Raw genomic sequence first — 17,515 nt, 5'->3', positions numbered from 1 at the left:
CACTGCGAGAGCGCCTCTACGACTGGTGGACGCCGCCAGGGGGCGGGGACGACCTGCAGCCGGCGGGAATCTTTAGCCTTTCCTCTGTTGTTCTCCAGCGGACCAGGAGTCTACGTAGTTTGCCAGGTGGCCGTCTTTCCTCTGTAACCGCGCGCGGTCTGGAAGGGCACAGCGCGGAACTCGGTGGGGACGGAGGGGCTCGGCGGGGCGGGAAGGGTGCGGAAGAAGCGAGCGCGGCGCGAGCCTGTCCTTGTCCCTCAGGATCCCATCATGTCGTCGCCGGCGTCGACTCCAAGTCGCCGCAGTAGCCGCCGCGGATTGGCCACTCTCGCCCAGACGCGTGAGTCTTCTGCCCTCCTGCCCCTTAGTTCTGGAGCTGGTCACACCAAAACCCCCTCCTAGTCTCCGCCCCTTCCGCCTGCTCCGCAGTGACCAGGTCTCCAGTCCGCTCCCGTGCGAGGGGCTGGCGCTGGCGTGCACCACCGGGTTTGTGTATTGATGCTCAGCTGCCGCTAGGCGCTCATCTCCTGCAACCCCGGGGTGGTTTCTTATTTAGATCGGTTGGACATGCTCGTACTCTCTTGACTTTATTTAGTTTGTATTTGTTAAGTAATGAATCAAACATCCCAAGAGGTAAATCCTGGGAGACTAAACCAGACCCTTAAGGTCTGTCTGTGTTTTGTGTCAAATCTAAGCCCGAAGCGAGGATGCCAGGTCATCTCCCTCTCAGAGACGTAGAGGCGAGGATTCCAGTAGCACTGGAGAGTTGCAACCGATGCCCACCTCACCTGGCGCGGACCTGCAGAGCCCTGGAGCTCAGGATGTCTTGTTTTCCAGCCCTCCACAGATGCATTCCTCAGGTGGGTTTCTGAAGATCTAGACTACACTGCTTGATAATACAGCTGGTCAGGTTAGCTTCTTTGATAACAGTAGTTGATATAATGCCTAAGCATTTTCACTCTGTATATTCTTCACCAAAAGACCCGTAGAATAAAGCAGAGGCAGTTCACGTTAGTGCATATTGAGTAGAGAAAGGTTTTCTTTGGCTTTTTATCTAAAATTTCTTCAAAATCGTTTGTTTTCACATTTAGGTAACAGATGTGTGCAAACATGCCATGATTTTGGATTTGATATGTGACCAAAATTGCACTGTAAGCTTTGCATTTTGATTTTATAGCTATTCCTCTGGACTTCGATGTTAGCTCACCCCTGACGTATGGCACTCCCAGCTCTCGGGTGGAGGGAACCCCAAGGAGTGGGGTTAGAGGCACACCTGTGAGGCAAAGGCCTGACTTGGGCTCTGCTCGCAAAGGTCTGCAGGTGGATCTGCATTCTGATGGGGTGAGTACCCAGCAGACTCCTGATAGCATTATCTGCAGAGCCTAAAATGGGTAATTCCATTGATATGGCTGTCATTTTTCTCTGCAGGCAGCAGCAGAAGATATGGTGGCGAGTGAACAGTCTCTAGGCCAAAAACTTGTTATCTGGGGAACAGATGTAAATGTAGCTACATGCAAAGAAAATTTTCAGGTGAGCTATATGTGTTAAAATTTATACTTTAAGGGTTTGAGAATGGAGGCAGAAAATGTGCATGGTCCATATGTTAAGTAGTGATAATGCCTAGGGGCAGAATTATTGATGTTTTTCAAGATAAATATATGTATATATGTCTATAGCCACATGCATAACTTTCTATAAATACTTGCTTTGTGCTCACTTCGGCAGCACATATACTAAAATTAGAACAATACTTATTCCTAAGTTCTTAAGTTTAATATTTTTTCTCTTCACATCAAGAGATTTCTTCAGCGTTTTATTGACCCTCTGGCTAAAGAAGAAGAAAATGTTGGCATAGATATTACTGAACCTTTGTATATGCAACGACTTGGGGAGGTAATACAATAAATACCCTTATATATAAATTAAAGTTATATAGCCTAACGATAAAAATGAGCAAAATATAACTTCTTTCTGTCTTACAGATTAATGTTATTGGGGAGCCATTTTTAAATGTAAACTGTGAACACATAAAATCATTTGACAAGAATTTGTATAGGCAGCTCATCTCCTACCCACAGGTAAGAATCTAGCTTTTACCTTGCAGTAAATGTCTAGAAAAAAAAAATCTGGTCAGCAGAATTTTTGGTAAAAGGAAGGGACTCCAAAGCATCAACACATGAAAGAAAACCATGTTTTACTTCCTTTAAAATGAATACTTTTTTCACAGTTTAATATTTCTCAAATTGATATGTAGTATATTACTATCACTGAGTTGTCATACTTTAGCAGTATTTCTTCATATGGTGGTGAATCTTACAGTAAGAGTCTTGGATATCATGAAGTAAGTGGGATTTCAGGAGGTAGAACCCAAAGCCTTTGCATTGAGCTGCATCCCCAACCCTGTTTTTTTTATATTGAAATTAAGTTTTGCTGTGCTGGGGAATTGGCTCAATGGCACAATGTCTGCTTTGAAAGTGGAGGGTCCTGAATTTAATCCCCGATACCAGGAAAAAAATCCTAACCAAGTCTTGCTAAGTTGCCCAGGCTGGGCTCAAATTTTCTACCCTCTTGCCTCAGCCTCTTGAGAGTGCTGGGATTGTAGGCATGTGTCACCGCTCCTAGTTTAAGAGGAAATAATTATGGACTGGGGATTTAGCTCAGTGGTTCCACTGCGTGCCTTATAAGCACAAGGACCTCAGTTTGATCCTGGTACCAAAAAAAAAAAAAGGAAATAATTATAAAGGCATTACATATTTCCCGCTGTCTTTTCGCAGAGTATTTTAGCTAAACTATAGTCTTTCTATTTTAGATCAAAAGTCAGCTTTTATTAATGATTCATCAGCTCTATTCTTTTCAGTATTAACTTTGGAGACAACAAGGCTTGGGTTTTGAATCTAGACTTTGTTACTTTGTAGATTCAAACTTGTCAAGTTCTTTAACCTTCCAAAAGCTGATTTCTTAATCTGTACAATGAGAACCATATATTAAGTTTGGATGAAATGTAACTTAATGTATCTTAATACCATTTCATTGTGGAGGAAAAATAAGAGGTGAGCTCAGAATCCTTTCCTTGCTAATCAAAAGCATAAAATATGCCAGTATGTTGAGAAGGCACTTTCACATATATTACCACAAATTCCAAATGAGAATGTGCAGGTAAGATACCTGTACCTAAGACTTGAAAATAGCATATGTGTGGTTCTGTAGATTAATACTTGGGAAGCATGTCATGATTTTTTATGTACTTTGTTAATGTGAAAATTTTTTTAATACTTTGTTAATATGAAATATTTTTTATATTTAACTCCTAGATAAGAATACAAAAATAGGTTTCTTTATGTTTTTTATTTCATTTTATTCTTTTTTTTGGTACAGGGGATTGAACTTAGGTCCTTGGACTTGCAAGGCAGGCATTGGAACCACTGAGCTAAATCCCTGCCCCTCTTTATATTGTTTTTACAGGAGGTTATCCCAACCTTTGACATGGCTGTGAATGAGATATTCTTTGAGCATTACCCTGACTCCATTTTAGAACATCAGATCCAAGTAAGACCATTCAATGCATTAAAGACAAAGAATATGAGAAACCTGAATCCAGAAGGTATGTACTTTATAGCAGGAAGATGCCATGCATAAAACCAAACCTTATTTCATCAAGAAACTTCAGAAAGAATTTGTGATAATAGAAATGGATTATGAATTGACAAAAATAATACAGATTCAGTAACTGTACATACTTATGAATACACCATGCCTTTTTCTGGGTGATTCAAATATCTCATATAAAAAATTGCTTGATTTCTTATATGAGAAACATAAAGAATAAGTAATTTAAAGAGTGAAATAAAAGATGTATGATAAGAAACATGTAGGCAAATGTCATGGAAATGGGAAGGGAATCTGCAGATGAAGGGAGACAGGAGAGAGGGGGTAATAAAACATTAAGATCAGGGCCAGGGATTTAGCTTAGTGGTTCCGCTGCCTGCCTTATAAGCACAAAGTCCTGAGTTGTCCTGAGTTTGATCCCGGTACCAAAAAAAACATTAAGATATGATATGTATATTTACTAATGCCATGTGATGAACATATTATGTTTTGCATGTATATAATACTGATAAAATCAAAATTATCAACCAAAATAATGACAAGTTACAGTCCTCTATCTGAAAGTGAGTTTACCCAAATTGATGTCTACCCTTATTTTATTATTATCACTAGAAAATACAGAAATGGGGATGGTGGTGCATGCCTGTAATCCCAGGGAGGCTGAGGCAGGAGGATTGCTGTGAGTTCGAGACCAGCCTAGGCTACATAGTGAGACCCTGTCTCAAAAAGAAAAGAAATACAGAATATAATCCCTTCCTCAAGAAAGAAACCCAGTGTGGGAAGTAAATAAAAGATGAGGCTTAACATGGGCAGAGCAGTGCAGGAGATAGCTCAAGGTTAACACCAGGCTGGGCCTCTGAGAGAAAGGTTGTGATGAAAAATACAAGGATTCGAGTTAGGATTTGGAAAGCCAAGCATAAGGGAATTTGTTCTAGATAATGGAGAATGGGTACTGGGGCTTGAACCCAGGACCTTGCACATGCTAGGCAAGCATTCTACCACAGCTTCCATGCCAGATCCTGTTCTAGACAATGGAAATAAGAGATTTGGGCAGAAACAAAAGATACAAACAGAGCTGTGTGGGCACTGTTGTGACGTGGATGGCTGAGGCAAGGAGTTTGTGAGACAGTGTTTGAGGTTGGAAAGCCCAAGTCCTACAAAGCTTTGAGTATCAATTTAAAGAATATAGATTTTATTCCAAAGTCATTAAGCCATTGATACTTTCTGAGATTTTGAAGTTCACAGAAATTCTTTTACGCAAGAAATGTTGAATATAAGTAGAATTTCACAGTAGCTTAATTATGGGGCATCAGGGTCCTGACAACAGTGGCCATAGAAGTGAAGTATAGAATACATAGGATATTTGTCTTGTATGAATATTGAGGTATTATAAAATTTTTAAATAAGTCAGGCATGTAATAAGCTCATACCCATAGTCCCAGTACTCTGGGAAACTAAGATAGGATGATCCTTTTAACTTCAGTATTTTAGTAAAGAAGTATAATTTTTTTTCTCTCTTTTGAAATTAGTTTCTAACATCTTCATGAAAGAGAGTTACGGTGGGGATGTCAGAGGTACTAAGTGGGGTATGTTTAGATTTTTCAAAGGTAGGGCATCATTAATAAAAGAACACTAAGAGAAGATCAGAAGTAATCATAGCTTTATCAATCAAGGAATTTCCAGGTAGTTCAGCTGATTTCAAATTTTGCCTACTTGCGAGGTAGCGCATGCTTGTAATCCCAGCACTTGAGAGTCTGAGGCAGGAGGATCACCGTGAGTTTAAGGCCAACCTGGACTATACAGTGAGATCCTGTCTCAAAAAACAAAAAAAGTCAAATGTTGCCTAATTGCATTTTAAAATCAAAGCAGGCTTAGAGAGGGAAGCAAGGAAATATAAATGGAAGGAAAAGGTTCAACTAAATTCTAAATGTCTCATGAATCAGCAGTAACTAGTAACTGGTAGGGTAGAATGATCTTCAAGAGCAGCAAAGCCTTAACTCCAGAGCAGTGTAACTCACTCGGCACAGAAGTGGTAATTACTAGGGTTGTATGGCCAGGGGTTGGGGTTCGGGGGCAGCAAATCCAGATAGAGGAAGCATGAGCAAGAGTGAAAATGAGACTGTGGAAGGGGCTTCACTGGGTAGATAATGATGATTGTTAAGGAGTAGGTGGAATGCTTTTTGTCTGCCAGGCAACATGTTACTAGACCTGGTAGATACTACCAGTCCTCATCTGAGGTAAGTCCTTTACTCCTCCCCACTTCTGTAGATGAGGCTGAGAGTGTCTCCAAAGTTCCACCTTCTCAGTCATGGTCATTTTGCTTACAACTTTGCTTTTACCTGAGACTACAGGGCTTCCTAGTGGCTGTGAGTGAGAGGATGGCAGGCTGGACACAGGAAGGGCGTCCTACACCACTTCTGTGGCTCCTCTGCCAGCTGTGTGTGCCCTGCCACAGTGTGGCATGGTCAACACTGACCTCAGCTGTCCCCAGCACCTCTGTACCTTGTGTAAAGAATGATGTTGGACAAGCCTACCTCTGTCTCCTTACAGACATTGACCAGCTCATCACCATCAGTGGCATGGTCATCAGGACGTCCCAGCTGATACCTGAGATGCAGGAGGCCTTCTTCCAGTGCCAAGTGTGCTCCCACACGACCCGAGTGGAGATAGACCGTGGCCGTATCGCTGAGCCCTGTGCTTGTGGGCGCTGCCACACTACCCACAGCATGGCACTGATCCACAATCGCTCCCTCTTCTCCGACAAGCAGATGGTACATGGCTGCCCTTTATCTTAGGCAGTGCTCTTAGGCACAAGCTTCCATCTTTGTTACACCTCTTTCTGCATCCTCAAAATCCCAAATTTAATTTGTTACTCTTTGGCCTCCAGCCTTAAATGGCATTCAGTTGCTTCTATTCCCTTTTTTTTTTTCTTTTATTGACTTTATTGGTACGTTTTAGGTATACAGTATGATTACATTCATTATTGGGATATTGTACCTTTACATGACAGGTCTTGGTTCTCATTTGCTTCTGTTCCTTTTGTTGACGTAAAGGTTTTATTGGAATTGGAACACATACAGGCTTCCACATTGGGATTCAGTGTCTCTGTTTTATTGCCAATGAACACCAGTTCATTATTAAATGCTGACATTCTTAAGAGTTTCAGTCATTTATAAGTCAACAGGTCAAATTAGCCTACTTTTTGGTTTATTTATTAAATCACATTTAACCTAAGATGCATTTATAGCAACTATAGAAAGCTGTGTTTTTTTAGATTAGCTATGTGTACATCAGAATTATTTGATTAGTTCCATCATTTTGAAGCTGTTCTACTGCTAAAGAATAGATGGAGAAATTTTTCTTCAGTTTTTGTCAACAATTTTCATTGTCTAAGAAATTTGATCTTTTATCAGTTGCGAAGAATTTTAAATTATACCCAGAAAAACAAAGTCAGTTTCTTTCCCAGTGTGGACCACAGCTGAGAGCCAAAGGTACAGAGGCACAGGCCCTGCTGACAGGATCTTGGAAATCTCAGGATCTGTCAGACTCTCAAACTGGCATAGGTTGAAAGGCCTTCCTAACCATCTCTTCTGATCCTGTACCTGCAGTCCCTATAGCCTTGCCATGTCTTCTGTTCCCTGCACCCTGCATTTGTCACTGTCACATCTGCTGCATGCTCATTTGTGTTATCTGTTCCCCTCTACTCCTTGAGAGAGAACTTTGCTCTCTCAGAGTCCCCAACACGTAAAACAGGATTCTGCACGGGGCAGGCACCTATTATATAGACTTATCTGCCCTGGGTATCTACTAGCAGTAACTTCTAAGGAGAAAATTAGAAATGTAGGCTAACATTTATGCAGAGATAGGTATTATATAGCCTTCCAATGTCAGACAACAGGAATCACTTAAATTTTCCCCCTTCCCTAAAGGAACATTCATATAAATAACATTCTTCTAAAATGTGTATCAACCTGTCACATCAAAAGGAGCTTTTTTTTTTTGTACTGGGGATCGAACTCAGGTCCTTGTGCTTGTGAGGCAGGCAACAGAACCACTGAGCTAAATCCCCGGACCCAAAAGGAGCTTTTAAAAGAAAAAAAAATGTTTCTCAAGCATTCTCTCCTCACTGCTCTTCAGATCAAACTTCAAGAGTCTCCTGAAGACATGCCTGCAGGGCAGACACCACATACTGTCATCCTCTTCGCTCACAATGATCTTGTGGACAAGGTTCAGCCCGGGGACAGAGTGAATGTCACAGGTAAGAATGTAGGTTAGTACCAACAGGACAGAACCCTGTCCTACTTTCAGTGCCAGTCATGAGTCTTTAGCTCATGAGTTCACTAGGATGGGGCTAGTTTGACCTGCAGGTACATGCTGCACGGACTATGCCTGCTTTACCCACTTTTTAACCTGTGACTGTGGCCCAGCAGTGTGAAATCTTTTAGTTCTTCCCAGGCTTTGATCTTGGAACTCTTGATCCTTGTGGTCACTTGCCTCTTCTCATGTTGGTCTCCCAGAACTGTATGTCTCTTATAGTGGTGGTGTTGGTACTGTGAGAGAGTAGCTTCATATGAGGCTGTGTTGGTAGGATTTGAACTATGCCAGCAGCTCAGGGAAATAGTGCCAACTCTGGAATTGGGAATTATTTTCTACTTGTTTTCCAAATGCACAGCTGAGGGTTGTAGAGAAGAACAAATCAAAGTGCTGTCTTTCTATGCAGAGTCTTATAAGTAGCTGTGGTTCAGTTGTGGTAAACTGTGCCTCCAGAATCCAGATCCTGTCTCTTCTTGCCAAGAATGCCCTGTCTACAACCCTACATGAGAATGACATTTTGGAGGCATATAGGCAGTTAGTTTCTCGGGTGTATGTAGCAGCATGGTTCTTCATTTGGGAACTGAGTCCAGGAAGCCCAGGCTCTTATGCCTGTGGCCAGTTTGTCTGCTGTTGTCTCAGTGAGTCAGGATCTCTCATCCTGTTTCTTCTCCAGCATAGAGGCTAGCAGTGGTTACTAGCAATCTTAAGTTACAAAAGTATTTACAGTAGAAAATTCAAAAGGATGTGTGATGTAGCTGTTAGTGAAAAGAGATGTGCAGTCTCAGCTCTGCCACCAAGTGCTCTGTTACCTTTGGTAAAAGTATTTAACCCATTACATTGTTTTCCTCACCTGCAGTGTGCAGTTAATGTGAGGATGACATGTGAAAGTATTTGGGGCTGAGGGGATGTGCAAAATGCTGTGGTGCCCCTAGGAAGGTAACTGGGCCACTTCATACATGGTGAACATAGCCACCCATCCCTTTTCTGACCTGGTGTGAATCATCTAGGGTATATTCTAAGAGTGTCACATATATGCTAATTTTATGTTTTCAATGAGAATTATGTTGACCCGTTATCTAAACAAAAGACAGTGGTCATGTCATCACATTGAGAGAGTGATCACACTTTATCTTTAAAAAACAGCAGGAAGGGCCGGGGATTTAGCTCAGCGGTTTGGTGGCCTGCCTTGCAAGCGCAGGGACCCGAGTTCAATTCCTGGTACCAAAACAAAACAAAACAAAACAGCAGGAAACACAATCAGCCTAAAACTTGAGCGTTCCATTTTGAAACAATACAAGTTTGAGAAATCTTTTAGCAGAATGCATGAGTCTATGTGGTTAAAGTGCTTTTTGTTTTATCTACTTTTAAAAACTTTTCTGAATTATTTGAAGGTTGGTTGCTTTTTCAATTTGGGGAAAATTTGTTTTTGTTCTTGTTTGTGTTGAGGATTAAATCGAGGGCCCTGCAAATGCTAGGCAAGTACTGTACCATTGAATTATATTTTCAGAAAGACCATCTATTACTAGCCCATATTAGTTATTTTTCCTCCGCTTTTGACTCAGTAGGCTGTCTTACTACCTACCCAGTCTTTAAAAGGTTTGAGTGTTTCAGAGTTCTTTCCAAGGTTTTGGCATGGGATTTTAACATTTTATTGCACTGAGATTCTAAGCAGATTCTGTGTGCTCAGCCTGTAGAAGTAAAAGTACTATTTATGGAATATGACCATGAGCCAGGTCTTGTGCTGGAAGCACAGCAACTTTCATTTCACCCCAAAACAGTTGGACGCCATGCATTTATGCTCAAATAGTTGCCCAAGGCCACAGCTAACAGGTGGACACAGGCAAATATAACTTGGGGTTTACTCTTCTCTGAAGTCTGTGTTCTTCCCAGCTTGACCTATTCCTGCTGCCATCTCCCCATGTGGTAAAAAGAACTCTTGAGTCCTCAGCCTGCAAGAGTCACAGAGGCAGTGGCTCCCTGAGAGTGCAGTGTGGAGCACCTCACCTTGGTGCTGCCTGTGGTCTGTGCTGGCCACTGAGCCCCTTGGAGGAAGAAGTGCAAGGGTAAAAGTGTGTCTCGCGGTTGTGCCCTCAGGCATCTATCGAGCAGTACCTATTCGAGTCAATCCGAGAGTGAATAATGTGAAGTCTGTCTACAAAACCCACATTGATGTCATTCATTATCGGAAAACGGATGCCAAACGACTGCATGGCCTTGATGAAGAAGCTGAGCAGAAACTGTTTTCAGAGAAACGTGTGGAATTGCTTAAGGAACTTTCTAGGAAACCAGACATTTATGAGAGACTCGCTTCAGCCTTGGCCCCCAGCATTTATGAACATGAAGATATAAAAAAGGTAGTGGTGGGTTTTTTAACTTGGAATTGAGATCTGTAGATCTTTAGGATCAAGTAATATGAACGTCTATTTTCCAGTTTGCTGCCGCTCACCCAAAGATAAGAGCTCTTGCACATTTGTCAGAGTAAGGTGGTCATGCACCGTGCTTTGGTGATTGGTTAGGAGTCACAGTGTTAAGTCTGGGGATTTAGCTCAGTGGCACTGCACCTGCCTTGAAAGTGCAAGGTCCTGAGCTCGATCCCAGGTACCAAAAAACAAACAAACAAAACAGTGTTAGATGTGCATGGTGGCGCACCTCTGTAATCCCAGCATTCAGGAGGCCAACACCGGAGGATTTCTGCAAGTATCCTGGGCTACATAGTGAAATTAAGGCCTGCTTGAACTACATAGTGAGACCCTGTCTCAAAAAAACAAAACAAAAAAATAGAGTTACAGTGTTACTGTCTCCTTATTCATCCCTGCACTGAACTCATGTTTCCAAACATAAGAAGCCTACAGAGTCAGAACAGGGATTTATAAGAGCATTTTTCTGGGATGATGTGTACATTTTAATCAGCTTGTAATAATTTAAAGTAATCAAAGCACTTTTGTGTGTGTGGTTTTTTTTTTTTTTTTTTAAATATATCTTCAACTCCTAGAGTTAGAGAGGTACCTCTAAAGTTTTAAGATTACTCTGTGGCTCTGCAGTAGTAAAAGAATATTTAGATACATTTATATGTTTGTTTTTAGGGAATCTTGCTTCAGCTCTTTGGTGGAACAAGGAAGGATTTCAGTCACACAGGAAGGGGTAAATTTCGTGCTGAGATCAACATCCTGCTCTGTGGTGACCCTGGCACCAGCAAGTCCCAGCTGCTGCAGTATGTGTATAACCTGGTCCCCAGGGGCCAGTACACATCTGGGAAGGGCTCCAGTGCAGTGGGTCTCACTGCGTATGTGATGAAAGACCCTGAGACCAGACAGCTAGTCCTGCAGACAGGTGCCCTTGTTCTCAGCGACAATGGCATCTGCTGTATCGATGAGTTTGACAAAATGAATGAAAGCACAAGATCAGTGCTACATGAAGTCATGGAGCAGCAGACTCTCTCCATCGCAAAGGTGAGTCATGGCCCCCACTGTGAAGGCAGACATGCTTAGCTGTGTAAGTTCTTGAAATGAAGCATCTATGGAGTCCTGCAGCATTGCTCTGGTTCTAATTGGGAAAACTGATAAGTACTTTTAACACATGAGGTTTCAGTTCACTCTCTAAGTATCTTCTACAAGTTAACCTCTTTCACCTTTTTGCTTTACTAACCCATTAAGGTTTGGTATTCATAGTACTTGGTGCTAAAGCTCCACAAGTGTTTTGCTTTCTAAGGCACGACTATAGTGTACATTCGCCTACACTCAGTCCTAGGCATGAATCAGAAGACAGGGGTTAGCTACAGTGCTGTGGAAATCAGTTAAGTAATGAGGCTCTTGGGTAGCAGAATGTAATAGAGCAAATGAAATTCAGCAAATCCAGCAAAGATGGCTGTCTTCCCTACCAGTGCCAGATTGGGATTTCTAATTGCAATTTTCTCTGATAGGCTGGAATCATCTGTCAGCTCAACGCACGCACCTCTGTTCTGGCAGCAGCAAATCCTATTGAGTCTCAGTGGAATCCAAAAAAAACAACCATTGAAAACATCCAGCTGCCTCATACATTATTGTCAAGGTATTAAAACACTTCATGTTTCTATTTGCTCATTTTTAGAATATTGAGCAGGAGATTAAGAAGGAAATACTAAGATTCAGCAACTGCTAACAGAATTTCTTCACTCTTAACATAGTGTTTCATATTTGATTTGTCAGGGCTCTTATTGGCAAGGATTCTGTGTTCTCTGCCCAACTTTGGGTAGCATTTTAACATTCTTTTCTTTTTGAAGCCAATGGGTCATTCCATTTAGGCATCTTTTTCAGGTGATGGTCAGTCATTATTATTTCAGAAAGCTACTGCTGAGAATCAGTAAAGTACAGAGAACAAGTGACTAAAGTAGATAAGGTTCTGAAAAATGAGGTTTGTTAAAGCATGTATTGTATGATCCACATTTTCCCAGCCCTGCTACTCCAAAAACACTTATTTGACCTTCTTTAACCAAACGGACACCCCCACACCCAGCCTCAAAACAGTTGAAGGTATTTTTATTCAGATCTTCCAGTCTTCTATATTATAGTAACACTTCTCTGACAGTAGTTTTACTTCTTGGCTCTAACATTGCCTGGGTAGGGATGAGAACAGGGACTAACAGTTGAAGGTATTTTTATTCAGATCTTCCAGTCTTCTATATTATAGTAACACTTCTCTGACGGTAGTTTTACTTACTTCTTGGCTCTAACATTGCCTGGGTAGGGATGAGAACAGGGAAAGCATGGGATGAATATGACCAACCCAAAAGCCCTTTGGGGGACAGAAAACTCTTTGGGTGGCCCTCACTAATCATACATTCACCACATTCTATAGTGGCCAAGAAACCTTTAAGTTCTATTTGTAGGTATGTTGGTGTCCCAACTAGGAACACGTTTTTCTCCATTTTCTCAGGTTTGATCTGATCTTCCTCATGCTAGACCCTCAGGATGAGGCATACGACAGGCGTCTAGCTCACCACTTGGTCTCACTGTACTACCAGAGTGAGGAGCAGGTGGAAGAGGAGTTCTTGGATATGGCAGTGCTAAAGGACTACATCGCCTACGCTCACAGCACCATCATGCCCAGGCTCAGCGAGGAGGCCAGCCAGGCTCTTATTGAGGTAACCAGGCCTAAGAAAATATTCTGTAGAGCCTGTCACCAAAAGCATTAATGGAACTAGCAGGTCATCCCCTTTAAACCGTTTAAGAGTAACATCTGAGTGTGGTGATGCACACCTGTAATCTCAGTACTCAGGAAGCTAAGGCAGGAAAATCACAAGTTCAAGGCCAGTCTGGACAACATAGTCAGTTCAGGCCTGAACTGTGTTGTGAGGGCCTGTCTCAAAAAAAAGACTTAACATACTCTTCTGTCTGTGTTACACAATCGGCTTTTCCAAATGTTGTAAAATGGCAAAGAATTACTTTGATTCTATGCACACTTTTTATATTTAAATAATTTAAATACAAGCATCATAAATTTAAGAGCCCAAAACAGGAGTTTGTATACAGATGATGCCACTTAGGAACTTCATAACTGAACAAGTCATCCAGTTTCTCTAAGCTTCCATTTGCTTATTTGTAAAAATTAAAATGAGCCGAAAGTATTATAGGCTCACTTTTTCAGTTTCCTTGTCCATGGTCAGTGGTGCATAAATGCCACAATTTAGGTTATTTCAGTGTTCTGATGTTAAGAGTGTCCTGGTGTTTGGTGGGCTTTACATCATGAGTTACCAAAAATGCTTAAACAAAGGGTATAACATATAAGTTTGCATTTGTATCAAATTTTTAAAATTTGATAATGAAATAAAAGCATGTCATTCATTATATACGAAAGCAATGTGGTTTAGCTGTGTAACATTATCCTAGTAACCCTTTACATGTTTCATTAAACAGATCCCAACCCAGGGTATACATCAGAATGGGTGTACATCAGAATTGGTGCCCAAGTACCTCTTTTCAGATAGTCCCCCTAATTCATCCTCCACTCTGTTTGCACCTATTCCTCATTCCCCTGTGTCCCCTTTGCCTCGTTATTCAAAGCTATGCCAGACATCACCTTCTCTAAGAAGTCTTCCTAAATATGTCCCAATCTGCATATTTCCAACCATAGCTGCACAACGATAGTGGAATCCACTAAGATTCCCATGTTCTGTGTGTACGCACAAGTGTGTTAGTCTCCACCACTTGATGAGCTCCAAGGCCAAGGTCTCCTAGATCTGACCTGTGATTTTCCCCCAATTCCTTCATGAGAGAGCCAGGTAGGACTTCAGTGTATTTAACAGAACCCAAACTGTTCCAGGTTCAACCACAAAGCAAAGCTTGTCAGCAAGGGTTTTGCTTTTTTCTCTACCTGCACTAGGCTTATGTGGACATGAGGAAGATTGGTAGTAGCCGAGGAATGGTTTCTGCATACCCACGACAGCTGGAGTCATTAATTCGTTTAGCAGAAGCCCATGCTAAAGTACGATTTTCAAACATAGTTGAAGCCATTGATGTGGAAGAGGCAAAACGCCTCCACAGAGAGGCTCTGAAGCAGTCTGCAACTGACCCCCGGACTGGCATTGTGGACATATCTATTCTTACTACAGGTTTGTTACTTTCACCAAAAAGGCTTTCGGAAATTAATTAAATATCTAAGTAATTGATATTCCAGATGTAAGCTGATGGTTAAATCACAGTTCTTTACCATTTTGGATCAGGGCCTCTTTGATAATCTGATGAAAAGTTGTCCTACCCATTTTCTAATCAAAATATAAAATACAGCACAGATCTAACATGTAGGCAATTCTGGCTCTGCTGTCTTGGCACCTGATAACCCATTTCAGAGAAGTAGAGGTGGATACAGTGGCATGCAGCTATAGTCCCTACTACTTGAAAAGTTGAGGTGGGAAAACCATTTGAGTCTAGGTGTTCAAGGCCAGCCTGGCCAACCTGTAAGACCTAATCTTAAAAAGAAAAAGTTTTGGTTTTATTTTTTGAGGAGGTTGAGATGGGGCCTTGCTATGTAGTTCAGACTGACCCTTGAACTCACTGTGTAGCCCAGGTTGGCCTCAAACTTGCTGTGATCCTCCTTACTCAGCCTCCCTAGTGCTGAGATCACAAGTGTGCTGCCATTCCTATCTAGCAGTTCATTTTTTAATAAGCAGTGACTGTACTTATTACACAGATTGTACAGATTGTCTTTCAGTGGAAGATAGCAGCCACTGGCGTATAGAAATTTGAAACAGCAGAATGTTCTAATATTCAGCACCCATCCCCTTTCTTGGCAATACTACTGAAGGAATATTTTATGGGAATTTGAAACATATCACTTGATTTCTAACAGCAGAAATATTTTCCTTGATTTCTTTTAAAATTAGGAATGAGTGCCACCTCTCGGAAACGGAAACAAGAATTAGCTGAAGCATTGAAGAAACTTATTTTATCTAAGGGCAAAACACCAGCTCTAAAGTACCAGCAACTTTTTGAAGATATTCGGGGACAATCTGACATAGTAAGTGTTTATGTTTATAGAACTTTTATCTTACCCCTTAATATTGCTTTTGGGTTTTCTTCTTTGTTCCTATGTTTATTGTTCAAATAGTAACTGTAGGTAAGAATAAAGAAAAGTTAAGGTCATCCATAAATAATCCATCACCATGAAATAATCACTTAAAAAAAAAAGAAATCACCACTTTTTTTTTTCTTTGTAGACCTAGGGATTAAGCCAGTACTTTTGCACTGATCTACAGCCCCAATTTGTTATTTATTTATTTACTTAATTTTTTTCTGGTACCAGAGATCAAACTCAGACCTTGTGCTTATGAGGCAGGCACAGTACCACTGAACTAAATCCCCAGCCTTTGTTTTTTATTTTTTATTTTGAAATCTTCCTGTCTCAGTCTGTCAGACTATTGGGATGAGCCACCATTTCCAGGGGTTTTTTGTTGTTGTTGTTTATTTGTTTGTTTTTTTGCTTATTTATTTGTTTGTTTTGTTTGTTTGAAACCGGGAACATGAATCAGTTCAGGCTGTCCTTAATTTACTATGTAGCTCAAGCTGGCCTCGAACTCACAGCCTCCCGAGTTCTGGGATTAAAGGCATGTGTCCCATACCCAGCAGCCATGCCCAGTTATAACTTGAATTTTGTTACATTCTTTCAGAGTTTTTCTGTGTGTATAAATTTATTTTAGGGATGAAATATTTGGGTTCCCTTTTGCATATAACTAAGGTTGAATTTTTCTGTGAAAAGAACTATACAGGTTAAAGGCACTCCACCTGTTTTTGTTTTTGTTTTCTTTACATCCCTTCACGTATTGTTCCTGACTGCACTGGTATCATGAGAGTAAAACTGAGTAGTGGCACAGACCATACTGTTGCCGAACCTACATTATTTATTGCTTGGTCCTTTGAGGGAATGTTTGCCACCTCTGAAAGTGTAGGAAATGTGTACAACCACCAATAAGAGAGTGAGGTTCTGGCTAGTGCTTTAATTTTCAAATTAGTGTGTCTTTAACAATTAAGAGGGAGCTTGACATGTCAAGTATTTATTTTTTTTCTCTTCCCTAAAGGCGATTACCAAAGATATGTTTGAGGAAGCCCTGCGTGCCTTGGCTGATGACGATTTCTTAACTGTGACTGGGAAAACTGTCCGCTTGCTCTAAGGCTGCTCTGAGCTGTGTTGCTCCTGGCACCTGCTTGTGCAAGTGAGCATCCTGCAGGTGGTCATTGGCCACTGCTGCAAATAGATTCTGAAAAGTGTTATTCAGCTCCATAAGAACTTTCTAACCTGGGCTCAATTTTGTGAGTAAGGGTATGTTTTCATTTTTTAACATTTGAAGTAAGACTTCCATACCAATTTATAAACATATACAGTAAAGATTATTTTCTTGAAGTGCTGGTTTTTAGCATCAAGGCTTTTTACTTGTATGTGTGCACAGAGAACAGCATGTCAGTCTTCTTTGGACAGGGCAGTCTGGGTTGTACTGGGTTTGGTAATGGCTGAACCATCAGTGAGTGTGCTTGAGGGTTTTGCAATAGAAGATAACAGACAGTGGCCAGGGCTTGCCATCTAGTGTGAAGTGATAAAAGGGTAGAGCCTTTAGAGCCTTTGTCCCTTTTCTGGCACTTGAATATACTTCTATTTAGAGGTTTTTTTCTTTGTGGCTACTATTGTGGGAATGTGTGATTGGAAATGATCCAATTCCAGATTAACTTCTCCTTTACCTTTATATGTAAAACTTTACTAAATAAATGATAGAATAATAAATAGTACTTGTTTATCTTGCTCTGTTTCACTACAAAAAAAGCTTTGCTAATTATTACATTCATGCCCATGCCCACTGGCACATCTGTAATCCCAGCACTCAGGAGTCTGAGGCTGGAGGATCTCTGGGAGTTAGAGGCCAGCCTGGAATACATAGCAAGACCCTTTCTCAAAACAAAAATAAGATAAATACTACATGCATGGGAATTCATGGTGATAAATGCATCATAGATAAAAAGAAACCAAACTATCAATTTCATTTTATTCAGATATTAAGTCTTAGCAGTCAGTATTAAAAAACTATAGAGCCAGGGATTTAGCTCAGTAGTTCTGCTGCCTGCCTTGCAAGCAA

General features: G+C 41.1%; 1 protein-coding gene across 2 annotated transcripts; it reads left to right on the top strand.

Moving 5' to 3' along the window:
- Positions 1 to 26: 26 nt before the first annotated feature.
- Positions 27 to 17,293, top strand: Mcm4 (minichromosome maintenance complex component 4). Of its 2 annotated transcripts, none has more exons than XM_010630322.2 (17): positions 27 to 126; positions 262 to 340; positions 696 to 860; positions 1,178 to 1,341; positions 1,429 to 1,530; positions 1,798 to 1,893; positions 1,983 to 2,078; positions 3,463 to 3,601; positions 6,157 to 6,377; positions 7,744 to 7,864; positions 10,015 to 10,274; positions 11,004 to 11,369; positions 11,840 to 11,967; positions 12,832 to 13,039; positions 14,278 to 14,506; positions 15,278 to 15,411; positions 16,469 to 17,293. In XM_010630322.2, the coding sequence occupies exons 2-17, from the start codon at positions 271 to 273 to the stop codon at positions 16,559 to 16,561; spliced, it is 2,592 nt and encodes an 863-aa protein (XP_010628624.1). In that variant the 5' UTR covers positions 27 to 126; positions 262 to 270; the 3' UTR covers positions 16,562 to 17,293. The 2 variants fall into 2 exon arrangements, with proteins under 2 accessions (XP_010628624.1, XP_010628623.1); XM_010630321.2 differs by having other exon boundaries at positions 106 to 183.
- Positions 17,294 to 17,515: the final 222 nt, after the last annotated feature.

Source organism: Fukomys damarensis, unplaced genomic scaffold (assembly GCF_012274545.1).
Source record: "Fukomys damarensis isolate Sample0158 unplaced genomic scaffold, DMR_v1.0_HiC HiC_scaffold_5, whole genome shotgun sequence".
NCBI lineage: Eukaryota > Metazoa > Chordata > Mammalia > Rodentia > Bathyergidae > Fukomys > Fukomys damarensis.
This window is presented reverse-complemented; position numbering and strand designations above follow the sequence as displayed.

Excerpts from the sequence above, each read along its gene's own strand:
- Mcm4 (XM_010630322.2), top strand. The coding sequence starts at position 271 with ATGTCGTCGCCGGCGTCGACTCCAAGTCGCCGCAGTAGCCGCCGCGGA. Across the intron at positions 2,079-3,462 it reads AGCTCATCTCCTACCCACAG|GAGGTTATCCCAACCTTTGA; the intron begins GTAAGAATCTAG and ends TTGTTTTTACAG. Across the intron at positions 11,370-11,839 it reads AGACTCTCTCCATCGCAAAG|GCTGGAATCATCTGTCAGCT; the intron begins GTGAGTCATGGC and ends TTTCTCTGATAG.